This window comes from Enhydra lutris, unplaced genomic scaffold (genome assembly GCF_002288905.1).
Source record: "Enhydra lutris kenyoni isolate GAN:26980312 unplaced genomic scaffold, ASM228890v2 scaffoldscaffold4, whole genome shotgun sequence".
NCBI classification, from domain to species: Eukaryota; Metazoa; Chordata; class Mammalia; order Carnivora; family Mustelidae; genus Enhydra; species Enhydra lutris.
In genome coordinates, this window is record NW_019154088.1 from 23,851,332 (window position 1) to 23,868,088 (window position 16,757).

At 54.5% G+C, this 16,757-nt stretch overlaps 1 protein-coding gene across 2 annotated transcripts; it reads left to right on the forward strand.

The window, feature by feature from the left end:
* The first annotated feature begins 6,648 nt into the window (after window positions 1-6,648).
* Window positions 6,649-15,861, forward strand: LOC111160328 (nuclear factor of activated T-cells 4). 2 transcript variants are annotated; one of them, XM_022523352.1, is made up of 10 exons: window positions 6,649-6,763; window positions 7,886-8,981; window positions 10,533-10,695; window positions 11,279-11,478; window positions 11,793-11,965; window positions 12,409-12,549; window positions 13,561-13,616; window positions 13,893-14,019; window positions 14,215-14,793; window positions 15,518-15,861. In XM_022523352.1, exons 1-10 carry the CDS (start codon window positions 6,664-6,666, stop codon window positions 15,583-15,585), a joined length of 2,703 nt encoding a protein of 900 aa, XP_022379060.1. In that variant the 5' UTR covers window positions 6,649-6,663; the 3' UTR covers window positions 15,586-15,861. The 2 variants fall into 2 exon arrangements, with proteins under 2 accessions (XP_022379060.1, XP_022379070.1); XM_022523362.1 differs by having other exon boundaries at window positions 14,215-14,475.
* The last annotated feature ends 896 nt before the right edge of the window (window positions 15,862-16,757 follow it).

Genomic DNA, 16,757 nt, shown 5'->3' on the forward strand with positions numbered 1-16,757 from the left:
TGCTAATAGGTCAGGTTTTTATATATACATAGGAAACCTAATTCTAATGGATGCACCTAGTTATTTAAATATCATCTCTTACTGACTCTTTAATTGGTCAACTATCTTCTACGAATCCCTGTAGGTGCTAGAGCCTAGCATGTAACAGATGTTGATAAAGGCTCCTATCTATCTGCTCCACAATGCCTGGTGAGGGGCTTGAAGGCTGGAAGCTAGAATCATCACATGCATAGCAGTTGATGTTGATGGTTGGCTGAGACTATAGCTAGGACAATTGGCTGTACCACATACATGTGACTTCTCCATCTGAATCAAGCTTCTTTGCAACATGGCAAGCATTGAGAGAGAGAGAGAGAGGGAGAAAGAGTGAGAGAGAGAGTACAAGCGAGCCATCAATTTCCAGACATATCCTTTTTATGACCTAGTTTTGAAGGTTATTGTCTGCCATTGGTCAAGGCAGTTACAAGCTCCTGGTCAGAATCAAGGGGGAGAACATAGACCTCTCATCTCCGGGTGGAAGGACTAGGAGTTACACTGTAAGAAGGGCATGTTGAATGGGAAAAACACATACATCTCCGGAAAATAAAGTCTGTCACATTCTGCCTGTTGGTCATAGCAATTCACATCCCTCTCATAGTCATCCCTCCCCTTAAAATCTTAAAGTCTAATCCATCATGGCACCAAGCTCAGGTGGAAAGGCCCAGATCTCATCACCTAGCTCCTGGACCTCAAGCTTGAGAAAACACTGTGTAACAAATCACCCCCAAACTTAGTAGCTCCTTCCAGGTATATATTATCTAATTGGGAGATAAGATGTAAACATGTGAAAAGTTATATACTAATAGAAGGATTTAATAATAACCAATGCAACAGTTTTTTCTAACTATTTATATATCTGTTGCTTTGTGTAAAGAAAAATTTCAAAATTAAAATTGATAGCCTTAAAAAGGAATGATGTCATACTGATACCTACAGCATGGACGAACCTTGAAAACATTATGATAAGTGAAAGAAGACAGGCACAAAAGTTGTATGTTTATGTGAAATGTCCAGGGACACCTGGGTGGCTCAGTTAAGCATCTGCCTTCAGTTTAGGTCATGATCCTGGGGTCAAGGCCTGCATCAGGCTCCTAGTTCAGTGGGGGAATCTGCTTCTCCCTCTGCTTATGGTCTCTTTCTCTCTCTCTGACAAATAAATAAATAAAATCTTAAAAAATAAATGTCCAGAATAGGCAAATCTATGGAGACAGAAAGTTGATTAGTGGTTTCCAGCAGTTAAGGAACAGGAGAATGGAGAATGATTACTAATCACCCTTTTTGGGGTGATGAAAATATCCCGAATTAGATATATATGGTGAGGGTTGTTCAACTTTGTGAATATACTAAAATCTACTGAATTGTATGCCTTCAAAGGATGAATTTTATAGTATATGGGTTATATCTTAAAAACATTTAAAATTATTACTGAAAATTTTTTAAGATTTTATTTTTATTATTTGAGAGATAGAGGGCGCACACAGTAGGGGAGAGAAGTAGAGGAAAAGGAGGCTCCCTTCCCGGCCTCCTCTCCTGAGCAAGGAGCCATCATGACCTAAGCCTGAGGCAGAGGCTTAACCGACTGATCCACCCAGACTCCCCAACACTTAAAATTATTAAAAAGTTTACTTTGGGGGCACCTGGGTGGCTCAGTTGTTAAGCGTCTGCCTTCAGCTCAGTTCATGATCCTGGGTTCCTGGGATGGAGCCCCGTATCCCATTGCATTGGGCTTCCTGCTCCGTGGGAAGCCTGCTTCTCTCTCTCCCGCTCCCCCTGCTTGTGTTCTCTCTCTTGGCATCTCTCTCTCTGTCAAATAAATAAATATCCTTTAAAAATTTTCCTTTGATCAACCATTGAGTGAGATAGATGAATAAATCTGGCTCTATTGTCTATATGGGAAGGTCAGTTTTTACAAAATCATTGACAAATTTACAAAAATTAAGATCTGGAAAATAAATTGTAATGTTATAATATATTCCTATGACAAACCAATATGTAAATATGTTTCTCCTTTTTATTTATAAAATATACATATATAATTACAGTTAACCCATTCCTTTTTTCCTTTCTTATACTGTAACACACATATATGTATATATACATACATACGTGTGTGTGATATATATGCGTGTGTGTTAGATATATACATATATATGCATTACTGACATATAGTACTGACATTACTATGAACAAATTAGGTCAATGAAAGAAAATTTGTACTCTCTGTATTTCTTTTCTGGTCATGATTATGTTTCAGATTATGACTAATACTGAAAATAATTTTTTTAAAAAGATTTTATTTATTTATTTGACAGACAGATCACAAGTAGGCAGAGAGGCAGGCGGGGGCGGGGGGAAGCAGGCTCCCTGCTGAGCAGGGAGCCTGATGCGGGACTCAATCCCAGGACCCTGGGACCAGGACCCGAGCCGAAGCAAAGGCTCAACCCACTGAGACACCCAGGCACCCCTGAAAATAATTTTTTGTTACAGAGAGATGGGCTTTAAAAATGATATATAAACTTCAGTTGTCAAATGTGTAAGGTTGACCTTAGATGCTGTTATTGCGAGTCTAAGTCAGAAAAAGAATCAGGGTCTAAATTGGGATGGCAATGAAGGGAATAGAAAGGAAGTAGATAGATACTGCATGAATAAAACTGATACTTTCCTACAGTTACAGGGGCAAAGAAGAGGGAGATGTCAAGTAAGAAATGTATTTCCAGCTTGGTAATAACTGGCAATTCTTGGGGGCTTGGTTTGTAAGTATAGGTACCCCATGCCTAGAACTGCCTCAGAACATAGAGGTGCTTCAGTACATATTTTTTGTCTGAATGAATGAATGATCTTGTACAGGATACATCCTATTCGCCTCATGCACTCTCCATCCATCTTTTTACTATAGCTGTTACCTTGGCAACCAACTGCTTGCAGGTGTCACCTGACAGTATCTGCTCCCAACTACAGCTCCTATCTTTGCCTTTCCCCAGGGACTCCTTTGCTGCAGCCTTGTGGGGGCATCTACCATTCCTGACACTTGTGTAAATCTTGAAGAGTGAGGGAATTAACACTCACGGGGCACCTTTTGGCCATTGGGGGTAAGAGTGAGTGGATAAATATACCTGTCTCTTTATATAAATATTTTTAAAAATTTTTAAAAAATCATTTATTTGAGAGAGTGAGAGAGAAAGGAGGAGCAGGGGGAGGGGCAAAGGGAGAGGGGAAGCAGACTCCCGGAGGAGCAGGGAGCCTGACGCCTGTGACAGCAATGAGAAGACAAGATGATGACAACGACAATGTGGGGCTCAATCAGGGGACCCCAGGATCAGGACCTGAGGCGAAGGCAGATACTTAACTGACTGAGCCACCCAGGCGCCCCTCCTATGTTTCTTGAATCACAGTCTATATGGTTCTACAGAAGGTTCCAGCTGGACAATGTTCCAGTTGTCCAGACAGCAACCAACTCAGTATCACTTCCTTGGGCCTGCCTTCCTAGCTTCCCTCTTCCCATTCCCCACCAGGCTTGTCTCTTGGGATTGTTTTCCACAATAAACTGCCCACATGTCACTCTTGTCTCAGGCTCACCTTTCTGGGGGTGTCCAGGCCAAGACTGATTCCTATGTAAAATGTGGCATGGAGGAGTTAGCACTGGTAAAAGACCCACAGACCTAGCTGTTCACTAACCTCCCTTGAAGAGATGGATACTTTTATTACCGTTTTGAGATGCACGTGTATTGACAAGAAAAGATCTCCAAGCCATTTGTTAACGGAAAAAAACAAAATAAAAACCAAGGTCAAGAAAAATGCTTGTAGCAAGGGTTTCACGTTCCTGAAAAAGAGCAAGTGTGTGTACATATATGCTAATAAATGTTTACAAAATATTGGACTACCACGGTTTGCTATATAGTTTTATATGGCTTAAATCGTTTACAAGGAGAATGTATCTGTGTAATTATAAAAAAAAAAGAAAAAAGAAAAACCCAATATTGTCCATCTCCAAGGTCATTGAATCAAGCCAGTGGAAGTGCAGAGCCAAAGGTAGAGCGCTCCAGCAGCGCAAGGTAAGACAGCCGAGCTGTGATTAGGTTTGCCCGCTAGGGGGCAACGGAACGAGAACAAAGGCTAGGCAGGCGAGAAACCTGAGACCCGAAGGGAGGGCGGCTGGGTCTTTGTGGTCGCCAGGGAGCGGAAGTGTAGGGCAACTTAAATCTACAAATACCCGCTCCTCCACAGGCAGGACATTGCAGAAGTCATAAATTCCGTCCCTCTGCCGCACCCCAGACGGATCGAGGATTCTCAGACTCCAGGGGACACCCTCCTCCACTTCCCCGGAGAGAAGCTTGGCTCTCTGAGCAGTCTTCAGGCTCGTTCGTACCACTTGGGCACTCAAAACTCTCCCCTCTGTTCCCCACCCTCCCCCTGAAACCCGCAGAGGGGAAATTGAGTCACTGGGAGGCGAGGCCCGAGTCGCCGGGGGAATGTGCGCCGACGCCAGCCCTCAGGGCCTTCCAGATGCTTGGAGGAGGGGAGGGTTCTCCAGGAAAATATACAAAGGGGGGTGAGAGGGGGAGGTGGCTGGCTGGGCAGGAGCTGAGCCAGACACATGGAGAAACGCTGCCCAGGATCAAAGGAAATATGACATTTGAAAAGAATGTGCGCGTCTGCTTGTGCAGCGGAGGGGGGCGTGTGGGTGGTGTGTAGGGAAGCAGGGGCTGGATTGGGGTCTCTACCTCAATCCAGTCTAGCCTCCGCTTCCCTCCTCCCTCTGCACACCACCCCTCCCGCCTTAGGTGGAGGATTGTCGCGGGTCTCAGGGTGTTCCTCGCTCTCCCTCCCCGTGGGTCTCTCCTTCCTTTATTTCCGAGATGAAGCTGGAAGGGAAATGTAACCTGAGGAGACCAACCAAAGGGGGGGAAAAAAAAAAGAAAGAAAAATCAAACCAAGCCGCCTCCCCGCTCGGCCTCGGAACATTCTTCTCTCCCCGCCGGCCTGGCCTCTTATCCCCGCCCCTCCAGCGTCGCGGTCCTGGGCTCGGAGCCGGAGCCGCTCCGCACGTCACTGGGGTCCCCGGGGGCTGGGGGGGTCCCCAGGGCGGGCCAGCGGGAGGACGCGAGGACGGGAGGGAAGGGAGGGGAGCCGCCTCTGCCGCTGCGGAGCTCCGGCCCGCGGAGCCAGCCCTCCCCTCTTCCCTTCTGCCCCGCAGAGCCTGTTTCTCATTAGAGTAACGGGCGCGGTCCCCGCCCGGCTCCCGAGTGTTTGTAAACGTCTGACCCGAGGGCCCTAACTTAACCCTTTAGTTGCGGGGTTGGGGCGCCTCAGGGGGCGCAGCCCTGAGCTAGAAGGATACAGGTTAAAGGTCGCTGCGGCCTGTTAAAGAGGTTTGAAGTACACCTTCGGTGTTGGTCGGGGTGGGGGATGGTACCTCCCACACCCCGGTCCGCCTTTCGAGTCAAGAATCTCCATTCTAATTCCCTCTTACCCCAACAGGCCCCACCATGCCTGCCCTTCCTGGAACTCCAGCCCGAGTCTTCCTTCCTCCCCCCCGCCCAGGTGACAGGTGTCCAACCCTGGGGCCCACAAGGTCGTCCGGCTTCGGGCTCCTAGAAAACCTGGCTAGGATTTGTCAGGCTAGTCGGAGCGGGATGCTATCGGATCAGAGAGTCATTCCAGACTACAGTTCTGGGAGGGGGGAGCCGACTTCCCGTGGAGGCTAATTAATGGCCCCTCTGGGTGGCTGGGACTCGGGCAGCGGTAAAGCCCGGCCTGGATCACCGCCCAATCAGGGGCTATGGACCTTTGAACAGTACCCCCAAACGCCTAAATGTTCTTCACCTTTGAGGGTTTGGGAGAGACGGTGCCTTAGAGGGCTAACTCGGCAGGGCTTCCAGAAGGCCCAGGCAGGGCGGCTTCAAGAGAACGATGACCTTTTCCTTTTCAGAGCAGCCTGTAGCTACTCTGAACCCCAGAGCTTCCTGGGCCTCAAGGCTTGGAGGGAAAGGGGAGGAGAGGTGTCCTTCCTTGAGAGTTGCTGACCTCACAACTCTTCAGAACTTAGGAAAGGATCTCCCTGGGCTCTCCACACTATAGGCCCAGGATGTAACCGCCCTAAGGCGCTCGGACCCGGAGCCCTCAGCTTAGACTAAGTTGGGGGTGTGTGTGTGGTGGTAGTGCTCCCTGCGGGGTATGATTGTCATGAGTGAGGGCCAATAAGCTTTAGTAAGGTCGCACCACTCTTGAAGGACAGTTTTCCAATTCAGTTTTGTTCTTTTTCTTTTTCTTTTCTTTTCTTTTTTTTTTTTTTTGGGGGGGGGGGGCCGGGAGGGGGGAAGGGGGGGGGGGGGGGGGGGGAGGACGAGGGGCGCGTGGTTTTCTCATCTCATCCCTGGAGGAGGGGCTGGAGCATCCCGGGCAGCCAATCAGGAACAGGCTGGGGGGGGCGCTTTGAAGAAGTTTGGGGGAAAAAAGTTTGGAAAAGTTTCTATAATAACGAGGGGGCGTCCGGAGGGAGGAGGCAGCTGCGGAGGAGGGGGCGTCTCAAAGAAGGGGAGGGAGGGAGCCACGGGTGAGGATACGGCAGCCTCCTGAGCTCCCCCCTCCCACCCAGATCGGGACCTGGGGGCTCTGGCCGGCTCCATGGGGGCCGCAAGCTGCGAGGATGAGGAGCTGGAATTTAAGCTGGTGTTCGGGGAGGAAAAGGAGACCCCCCCGCTGGGCGCGGGGGGGTCGGGGGAAGGTTAGTGCGGGGCTGGGAAGGGGTCTCGGGGTCAGTGAGGGAAAGGGCCGGGAGATCCCGAGTCTGGGAATTTTAGGGCGGGGAGCCTGGGGTGGAGGATGAGGGGCTTAGAGGTGGCGGGGAGTCGCGGGGCACGGGGGTCTGCGGAGGTGAGGCTGGGGGCCCGGCACCACTTTCTCCTTTTTAGGTCGTGACTGGGGTGGGGGTGGGGGTGCCGTTGGCTGCGCGCCGCCTCTCGGCTGGGCCGTCTGTCACTGGGATGGGGGGCGGGCGGGAAGAGCGGCCCCGAGAGCCCCGGGCGCCGCCAGGGGAAGGGGAACGGGGTAGGGGTGGGTCTCTGGAGCGTGCGGCTGGCTGACCCGGCCTTGGGCCCGCGGACCCGACGCCGGGGGCTGGGGGAGCTCTCGGGCCCCGCCAGGGCGCCCCTCCCCCTCCCCCGCCGGCTGCAATGAGAGACAGATGGCGGGGACTGAGCCGGGGGCGGCGGCCGCCGCTCTCACGGAATCGGCGCTGCCCGCACCCCCCTCCCCGGAGCCGGGCCCGGGGCCCGCACGCAGCATCCCCTTCGCTGCACCCCCGCCCACAGATGGAGGGAGTGGAGGAGGAGCCACCTCCCCTTGTCGCCACAGCCCCGGCGCCCCTCCACCCCTTGGCCACCGTTGCGATGGCAACTGGGGCTCCTGCCAGCACCGTTTGGGGGTTTGGGAACCGCTGCTAATTGGGTTCATGTGTGAGTCGCCCCCAGTCCAGTCCAGCGCCTCCCTAAACACGCCTCCAAGCCCAGCTCCAGCCCCTTTCCAGTCGCCTCCCTCACCTTAAGACCCGCCCCGTCTGGTACCCCAGGTCCCAGGGCCAGGGGCTCAAGAGTGTCAGGTTCTCCGAGTGAGAAAAGGCCTGGGACGTCTGGATCTATGTACTCCACCTTCTGAGGTCCAACTTTGCTTTTGTCTTTGTGGCTCTTAAGGGCATCTCAGGGATCCCCCCCCTTATGCTGAGGAGGGGGTGGCATACAGGATTTGGAGGGCTGGCCGCTCAAGGAACCCAGACATCTCACCTGCTTCTCTTTGTCCCCATCTCCTGTGGCATCCCTCTCTCTGTCCCCCTCCCTTCCCATTTTGACAGAACTGGACTCAGAGGACGCCCCGCCATGCTGCCGTCTGGCCCTGGGGGAGCCCCCTCCCTATGGCGCTGCCCCTATTGGCATTCCCAGGCCTCCACCCCCTCGGCCTGGCATGCATTCGCCACCACCCCGCCCAGCCCCCTCACCTGGCACTTGGGAGAGCCAGCCTGCCCGGTCAGTGAGGCTGGGGGGCCCGGGAGGGGCTTCCGGGGGTGCTGGAGGAGGCCGTGTTCTTGAATGCCCCAGCATCCGCATCACTTCCATCTCTCCCACCCCTGACCCGCCGGCCACGCTGGAGGACAACCCCGATGCCTGGGGGGACGGCTCCCCCAGGGATTACCCACCACCGGAAGGCTTTGGGGGCTACCGAGAGACGGGGGGCCAGGGCGGGGGCCCCTTCTTCAGCCCCAGCCCTGGCAGCAGCAGCCTGTCCTCGTGGAGCTTCTTCTCCGACGCTTCAGACGAGGCAGCCCTGTACGCAGCCTGCGATGAGGTGGAGTCTGAGCTGAATGAGGCAGCCTCGCGCTTTGGCCTGGGCTCCCCCTTGCCCTCGCCCCGGGCCTCCCCCAGGCCGTGGACCCCCGACGATCCCTGGAACCTGTATGGTCCGAGCCCTGGAGGCCGGGGGCCAGAGGATAGCTGGCTACTCCTCAGCGCTCCTGGGCCCACCCCAGCCTCCCCACGGCCGGCCTCTCCATGTGGCAAGCGGCGCTATTCCAGCTCGGGAACCCCATCTTCGGCCTCCCCAGCTCTGTCCCGCCGTGGCAGCCTGGGGGAGGAGGGCCCCGAGCCACCTCCACCACCACCATTGCCTCTGGCCCGGGACCCTGGCTCCCCTGGCCCTTTTGACTACGTGGGAGCCCCGCCGGCGGAGAGCATCCCGCAGAAGACCCGGCGGACTTCCAGCGAGCAGGCAGTGGCCCTGCCTCGGTCTGAGGAGCCTGCCCCATGTAATGGGAAGCTGCAGTCAGGGGCTGAGGAGACTGCGGCGCCCCCTGGGGGGCCTCGAAAGGAGGTGGCTGGCATGGACTATCTGGCAGTGCCTTCCCCCCTGGCTTGGTCCAAGGCCCGGATTGGGGGACACAGCCCCATCTTCAGGTGAGGATTGTGGCTAGCCCCACCTGTGTCTCCAGCCATCCCACGGAGGGAGCAGAAGGTCAAGGAATGGGTTAGAAGGACGGTCCTGGTTCTGTGCCCTTGGCATTTCAAAAGAGAATCTTCGACCTTACTCAGTTTTGGGGAGAATTAAACCAAGCCAAACCAAACCCAAACCCCACCCCCTCCAAACATAATTTGCAAAAGGACAATCCCTCCCTGTGGACCAATAAGGAAAAACCTCCCTACCTCCCAGGAGGACCACTTAGGTAAAGAGAGAGTGCCTGGCCTCTAGCACGTCCCCGCCCCCAGCTCTGCACTGGGTGTGAGCCTGGCTGGATTTAAGCCCTGCGCTGGGTAGTAGGAAGTCTCTCTTCTCTCATTTAATTTCTAGGGCCATGACTTACTGATTAAAAGCGTAGCTGCTAATTTGAATAAAACAGCTTGCAAGTCAAAGAATTCCTATTAATACAAGCAGTGCTTAGAGTTCTTCCACCCCTTTCACTCTCAAAGAACCCTGCCCACTTCAATCATCCTGAATCTTGGGATGTCACACTGAGCTGGCTCCATCCAGAAAAGTTTCCTGGGGAAAGAAATCTTAACGTCTGTTGCCTTGGGCTTCTGTAGAGTTGTATGGGGCTGTGGCGGGCACTGTAGGGTGACTTAACGGCATCCGTGGCCTCTATCTGCTAGGTACTAGTGGCACCCTGTCCCCTAGTTGGTTCTACTCAAAGTGTCTCCAGACATTGCCAGCCACCACCTGGAGGATATCTTCCCGCTCAATACAGGAAAATTGCCCATCTGTAACCCCTGGCTTTTTGGAACTGACCTGTCCAGCCCCAGCTAGTGGAAAAGGTGCTTGAAACAGTCCTGGCTTCTGTCAGTCACTGTCTTGCTTGGCCTGCTGGATTCTACTCCCTGGAGCCTCAATTTCTTTATTTGAAAAACAAAGGGTGAACCTCTGAGGACTTTTCTGGTCCGAAGTGATCTTTCTTTCCTTTTTTAAAGATTTATTTATTTATTTATTTGACAGATAGAGATCACAAGTAGGCAGAGAGGCATGCAGACAGAGAGAGGGAGAAGCAGGCTTCCTGCTGAGCAGAGAGCCCCATGTGGGGCTCGATCCCAGGACCCTGGGATCATGACCTGAGCCGAAGGCAGAGGCTTTAACCCACCTAGCCACCCAGGCGCCCCCTGAAGTGGTATTTCTTTACTTAACTCTTCCTGTCCAGGTCTGGGGATTAGGATTAGGTCTAGGTTGACCGCTGTATCCTGGTGAATGAACCCTCGCCACCCCAAACCCTGTGCTCAGAGCTGGAAAGAAAGGAGTCTCAGGCCTGGTGCCATCTTCCACACCCTCGTCTCAAGGGGTTCTGAGAGGGTTGTCTCCTATCTCCCCCTGCTTCTGGGCTTTCGGACTGTTCTATTTCTGCTGTGATTTCCTTTCTTCCACACCCAACACACCCTGCTCCCTCACATCGCAGGGAGCTGGGCCTACTGCTTCCCTGACGGGTCTGAGGCTATAGATGGTCAGTGCTCTTCTCTCCTCTCCAGGACCTCTGCCCTACCCCCACTGGACTGGCCGCTGCCCAGCCAGTATGAGCAGCTGGAGCTGAGGATCGAGGTGCAGCCCAGAGCCCACCACCGGGCCCACTATGAGACTGAGGGCAGCCGAGGAGCTGTCAAAGCTGCCCCTGGTGGTCACCCTGTAGTCAAGGTAAGGGGCAGAGGGCAGGCCTGATAGACTTTCTCTTCTCCAGTCCCAGATCCCTGCAGATGGGCTCCAGCTGTGCCGACCCATGGCACTGCCCTTTCCCACACTCCCTCAGCAATGACCCTGCAGGCAGCCTGGGGGAGGGGCAGGAGTTAGAGGAGGAAGGGTGCACTTCAAGGACCCGGATATACTTTCTACTTCTCTGTCCCTCCACCCCCGCTCCACTCTTCCCATGGGACACCAGTCTCATGTCTACTCTGGAAAATGGTGGCGTGCCAGATGTGGGGGATGGGGTGAGGCTGAGGCCAAAGTTCACTGGGAGTTAGGTTGTCTCTTGAGTTGGGCCAGTCTCTCTTGGAAGATTTTCCCCTTTGCCCAACCCAGTTTGGGCCTTATTCCAAGAATAGCACTGTGAACTCCAGGCCACGTTTTCTCCACAGCTGATGCCCAATTCCCCCTGGGAGTCCCTTCCAGGATATCCTTTATCTTTCACCATCCTCATCCCCTGGTCGACTGAAAACCCAGGGATGGATGAAGGATGAGACTTGGGGATTTCAACTGGGTGGCCGCTCTCTCCTTCTGCCAGCTCCTGGGCTACAGTGAAAAGCCACTGACCCTACAGATGTTCATTGGCACTGCAGATGAACGGAACCTGCGGCCTCATGCCTTCTATCAGGTGCACCGTATCACGGGCAAGATGGTGGCCACAGCTAGCTATGAAGCTGTCGTCAGTGGTACCAAAGTGTTGGAGATGACCCTGCTTCCTGAGAACAACATGGCAGCCAAGTAGGTCCCCGTTTCACTTCCCCTCAGTCTTCAGGCTTTAGGACTGACCTTTTCCATGAGGTCTTCCTCTTCCCAGAAGAGCTAGACATCACCCCTAGGAGCAGGTTTCAGGCTTCTCATGATCTAGAAGAGGACTTTGGGGGTTAGGGAGCACCTTGGAGAGACCACCTTTGATTAGAAAATCAACCCCTTCCCAGGCTCCCAGAGGAAATCATTCAGGGCTTTGGATGAAGGGTGGGGGTTTCCTTCTTGTGGGGGCATCACTGTTCACCTGGGCTGGTGGGGGGGGCTTGCCTTCCATTCTCTGCCTTCAGCATTGACTGTGCTGGAATCCTGAAGCTCCGGAATTCAGACATCGAACTACGGAAGGGGGAGACGGACATCGGGCGCAAGAACACGCGAGTGCGGCTCGTATTCCGGGTGCACGTGCCCCAGGGCAGTGGGAAGGTCGTCTCAGTGCAGACAGCATCAGTGCCCATTGAGTGCTGTGAGCAAAGAGGCCCTGTGCCAGCTCTGTGTCTCTTGCCGCTCCCTCTCTGTATGTCTGTCTGGCTTCCCATCTCTTCTGCATCGTGTCCTGTGTCCTGTCTGTCCCAGGTAGCCCTGAAAAGGACTCAGCACTTATTTCTTTTATGGAGGGGGTGGGGGCAGTGTTCTCAGACTGTCTGGGCTGGCCTAGAGTATCCCTGGGTCGCTCTGTGTCCTTGTCTGGGTAACTTTCTGGCCTTTGGTGACCTTGTTCATCTCTCTCTCTGCCCAGGCTCCTTACCTGGTCTGTATGACCCCAGGGATACTGTTGGTTTACTGTGTGTCTGCTGCTGAGGAGGACTCCTCCGGAGTCCTGTGGCAGTGATTCCAAGGAGGGTGGGGGCAAGGAGGCCGTCCTCTTGTGTGCAGCCCTGCCAGCTTCTCTCCTGCCCTGCTCTGCAGCCCAGCGCTCAGCCCAGGAGCTGCCCCAGGTAGAGGCCTACAGCCCCAGTGCCTGCTCCGTGAGAGGAGGAGAGGAACTAGTGCTCACTGGCTCCAACTTCCTGCCAGACTCCAAGGTGGTGTTCATCGAGAGGGGCCCTGGTGAGCACCCACGGGGGCGGGGGCAGGCAGGAAGAGTTTGGAACCGGCAGGTGAATGATCTCGGGCGCTATCACTAAACTAGCAAGTTGAGCCTCCGTTTCCCTCTCTGTAAAAGGAACAGTTACATTGCCCTTCCTATTGTCCTGTCTGCTTCCCGAGGGGAGATCGGTGTGACAGCAATCTCAAATGCTCAAAGGAGGTGGGGGTGGTCCCTGGCCGGCTCAGTCAGTAGAGCATGAGGCTCTTGGTGTCGGGGTTGTGAGTTCTAGCCCCATATTGAGAGTGGAGATTACTTAAAAATAAAATCTAAAAAAATAAAATAAAATGCTCAAGATGATGAACAAATGTAGGAAATCCACATTCATTTTATTAAAGAGGAGTCAGCTTTGACATACTTTACTCCCACGTGGATAGGCTATAGAGGAGAAGGGGAGAGGGGATTTAGACCGTCACAGCTCCTGGAACCCCCTGAGTTATGGGCTTGGTAGCACAACTGGGATTGCAAAGCTTGTGAGGGGTCTCAGGTCAGCTGCAGGGCTGGAGAAGGGGAGACCGAAGGGTCCAGATAAAACCACCGCCTCCCCTGACCCTGCCTATCGAGAGCCCCAGCTCCTACACTCAAATATAGCACCCTGAGACCATGTCAAAGCAGGTGCAGAGGTTCTGAGTCTTGAGATTGGGGTCTCGTTGACTTCCTGCAAGCGAGGACCTTTCCTACCCTTGAACTTCCTCCCAGCACTATGACAGGAGGGGATGTTTGGAGCTGGATGGGAGGGTTCATGCCTCTGTCATGAACTGTGTCTGATTCCTGGGCTGGCCCTGCCATTTCTCTTGGTTTCAGTTTGCTGCCTCTTCCATCCAATTGAATAAACACTCAGTGGGCTCTTCTGTGAGCCAGGCCCCATGGGGGACTTCTGAGTCTGACCTTAGCTCTAGCAGGAGGGGAAATGGCAGGGGGCAGGGGGCAGGGCCCCTGGAGTTGGGCTGGAGCTCTCTGTTCCTCCTGCACAGATGGAAAGCTGCAGTGGGAGGAGGAGGCCACAGTAAACCGGCTGCAGAGCAACGAGGTACCAGTGTCACTTGGGCACGTGCCCTGGGCGGGTGGTGGGAGAAGTCAGGAAATTCACAGCTCTGTCTCTTGCCCATGGGAATGGAGTCCAGAAGCTACCGTTTCTTTTCTGGAGGAGGCGGCCTGCCTACCATGGAAGCAGGTTCATCTCTAGAGAATGAACTTTGCTGTTAAGCAAATGAACAAACCAGGAGGTGGAGCTTGGGTCCCTGAGAGGGATGGGCTGAGTCTAGATCCCTGAGGGCTGACTGCCTCATCCTGTGCTCTTCTCCAGGTGACGCTGACCCTGACTGTCCCTGAGTACAGCAACAAGCGGGTGTCCCGGCCAGTCCAGGTCTACTTTTATGTCTCCAATGGGCGGAGGAAGCGCAGTCCTACCCAGACTTTCAAGTTTCTGCCTGGTACGCTTGAGGACAGCCCATGGTGGGGGTGTGGGAATACGGGGAGTGGGGGTGGGGCAGAGGGCTGCAGTGCCCCCATGGTTAGGGGCCAAGGGGTGGCTGAAGCCTGGGGATGGAGGGGTGGTTGGAGGCTGTGCGGTGGGGAGACAGCCCGCCCTCTCACCAGCGTGTCCTCCTGCTGTCCCTTCTACCCAGTGATCTTCAAGGAGGAGCCCTTACCGGACTCATCTCTCCGTGGCTTCCCTTCAGCACCTGGTCCCCCCTTTGGCACTGACATGGACTTCTCACCACCCAGGCCCCCTTACCCCTCCTATCCCCACGAAGACCCTGCTTATGAAACTCCTTACCTGTCAGAAGGCTTCAGCTATGGCACACCCCCTCTGTACCCCCAGACGGGGCCCCCACCATCCTACAGACCTGGCCTGCGGATGTTCCCTGAGACTGGGGGTGCCACAGGTTGTGCCCGCCCCCCTCCAGTCTCCTTCCTTCCCCGGCCCTTCCCCGACCCCTATGGAGGACGGGGCTCCCCATTTCCCTTGGGGCTGCCATTCCCTCCTCCAGCCCCCTTTCGGCCTCCACTGCCTTCATCCCCACCGCTTGAAGGCCCCTTCCCTCCCCAGAGTGGCATTCCCCCCACACCAACCGAGGGATACAATGAGGTAGGGCCGAGCTATGGCCCTGGGGAGGGGGCTCCGGAGCAGGAGAAATCCAGGGGTGGCTACGGCAGCGGCTTCCGAGACAGTGTCCCTATCCAGGGTATCACGCTGGAGGAAGGTGGGTGTGCGCCTGGGGGCTGTGAGTGTGAGTGTGTGTAAGAGGTTGCTCTGCATGTTTGCTGAGGGCTGGAGTTTGGCTTCCGTGATTGGGCATCCTTGGTCCCTTGGGGCCAGTCAGAGGATCTCAGGAGGCACATGTTTGGTGCATGCAGCCACCTGAATCCAGTTCCACTTAGTTCCAAAGGGTGCACGGAGTACCGGCCCCAGCCCTTCTGCTTTGGCTTTCTGCCCCAGATCAGTCTCAGGGCTAGAAGCACTTTAAAAGTCATGCAGCCTAGCTCCCTCCATCTGCAGACTCAGGCACTGTATTTCAGAGAGGGGTAGGGGCTCTCAGAGGTCCCCCCGGAGCATATTGCCTCAGCTTTCCGCTCCACATGGTGACTCTGGTCAGGGTTGGTGGTGACAAGCCTTGGTATTTTGCATCTCTTTCCTCCCACTGGCTACCCCCACCCGCAGCACTGCTGATTGCACTTGCCCTGACATTGCAGGCCAAGCCAGCAGGACAGGGCTGGGATGGGGGCCTGGGAGCCCACATGGATGGAACTGAGCGAGATTGGATTGGGACGAGGTATCCAGACACACTGGGGAAAGTGGAAGAGAAGCCAGTGGAGGAGGAGCCTAGAAGCATCGTAGACTGAGGCCTGCCTGGAATGGATTGGGGGTCTCTGGAGAAGGAGGGGACTAGTCCCTAGCCCAGTCTTTCAACTGCCCCTCCTTTACAGTGAGTGAAATCATTGGCCGAGACCTGAGTGGCTTCCCTGCACCTCCCGGAGAAGAGCCTCCTGCCTGAAGCGTCGCCTGGCAAACCCCAGCCCTGCCCAGCCTCGCCCACTTTCCCTTCATCCCGGGTTGGTGGTTTCAGAAGCTTGGGCCGACCTGGTTCCTCTTTCTCCAGCTTGATATGCCTCCTCTCCTCTACCCCTCGCTGAGGTGTGGCCCTTGGGCCTGGTGCTGCCTTGGAGGGCTAAGGTGGGAGTGGGGCCCGAGGCCAGGAGTGAGGACAGACCGGAGTGAAGGCTGTGTCTCGTTGTGTACAAGCCACGGTGCTGGGAGGCTGGGGACAGATTGATGGATAATAAACTGCTCACTGACTAGTGCTTCAGGCTACAGAAGTCTTTGGAGAAAGAGAGATGGGGCAGCTTACTCTAGCCCTGGTCCAAGGAAGACCTCCAAGGAGGCTTACAGGTTGTATCCCAAAGAGTGTCTCAGTGGAGGGGTGCTGGGGAAGGTTTGGAGGGACTCCAGAGGCTCTCCAGCTGGGGTGAGGTTGGGAACCAGGGCTGGAGGAGGCCTCTCCTCCATGGGAATTCAGATTCTTTGGGAGCTTTGGGATGGGGCCCAGGGATTTGTGTGTTTTCAAGTTCCTTTCTCTTGCCGCTGCTCAGATCATTCTGATTCATAGTCAAGGTCACAAAACAGCAGTCTAGCCCCTTTCCCTATTTATAAAGGAGGAATCTTGACTCAGAGAGGGAAAGGGGCTTGTCCAAGGTTACACAGCTAATCAACTAGCAGGTTGAAAACACTCCTGGGCTCCTGCTCCCAGCCCCTCTTCAGATACCCTCACCCGTGGGGCTCAAGCCCCACAGAAGGCCTATCCCTAGAGTAGGGTTGGGGATGAGGGAGGGCTGGCATGGATCCATCTACACTGGATTCTCCCACTGCTGGGGACCTTGAAGACGTTCTGGAAAGATCTGTGATTCAGAGGTGGATTAGGAAGCCAAATAGCTCCCTAACGTCTCTGGCCACCACTCGCCATGGCTCAGGGCATTGTATGACCTTCTGGCCTACCTTGAGGGTACACCCACATGTCACCACTGACAGGCCAGCCTTGGAAACCTGGTTTACCCCAGTTCACAGGCTCTAGGACCAACCAGTGGGCTGGGGAGACTCAAACCTTGTCTGTCCTGCTCACTTGGAGCCTGGTACACAGTAGGCACTGAGTATTACCAGGCTGAGTTGGGG

What these genes read in the sequence shown, in the direction of transcription:
- LOC111160328 (XM_022523352.1), top strand. Translation starts at nt 6,664, where the DNA reads ATGGGGGCCGCAAGCTGCGAGGATGAGGAGCTGGAATTTAAGCTGGTG. An exon ending in GGACACAGCCCCATCTTCAG is followed by an intron (nt 8,982 to 10,532) that starts GTGAGGATTGTG and finishes TCTCCTCTCCAG; the next exon opens with GACCTCTGCCCTACCCCCAC. An exon ending in ATCAGTGCCCATTGAGTGCT is followed by an intron (nt 11,966 to 12,408) that starts GTGAGCAAAGAG and finishes CCTGCTCTGCAG; the next exon opens with CCCAGCGCTCAGCCCAGGAG.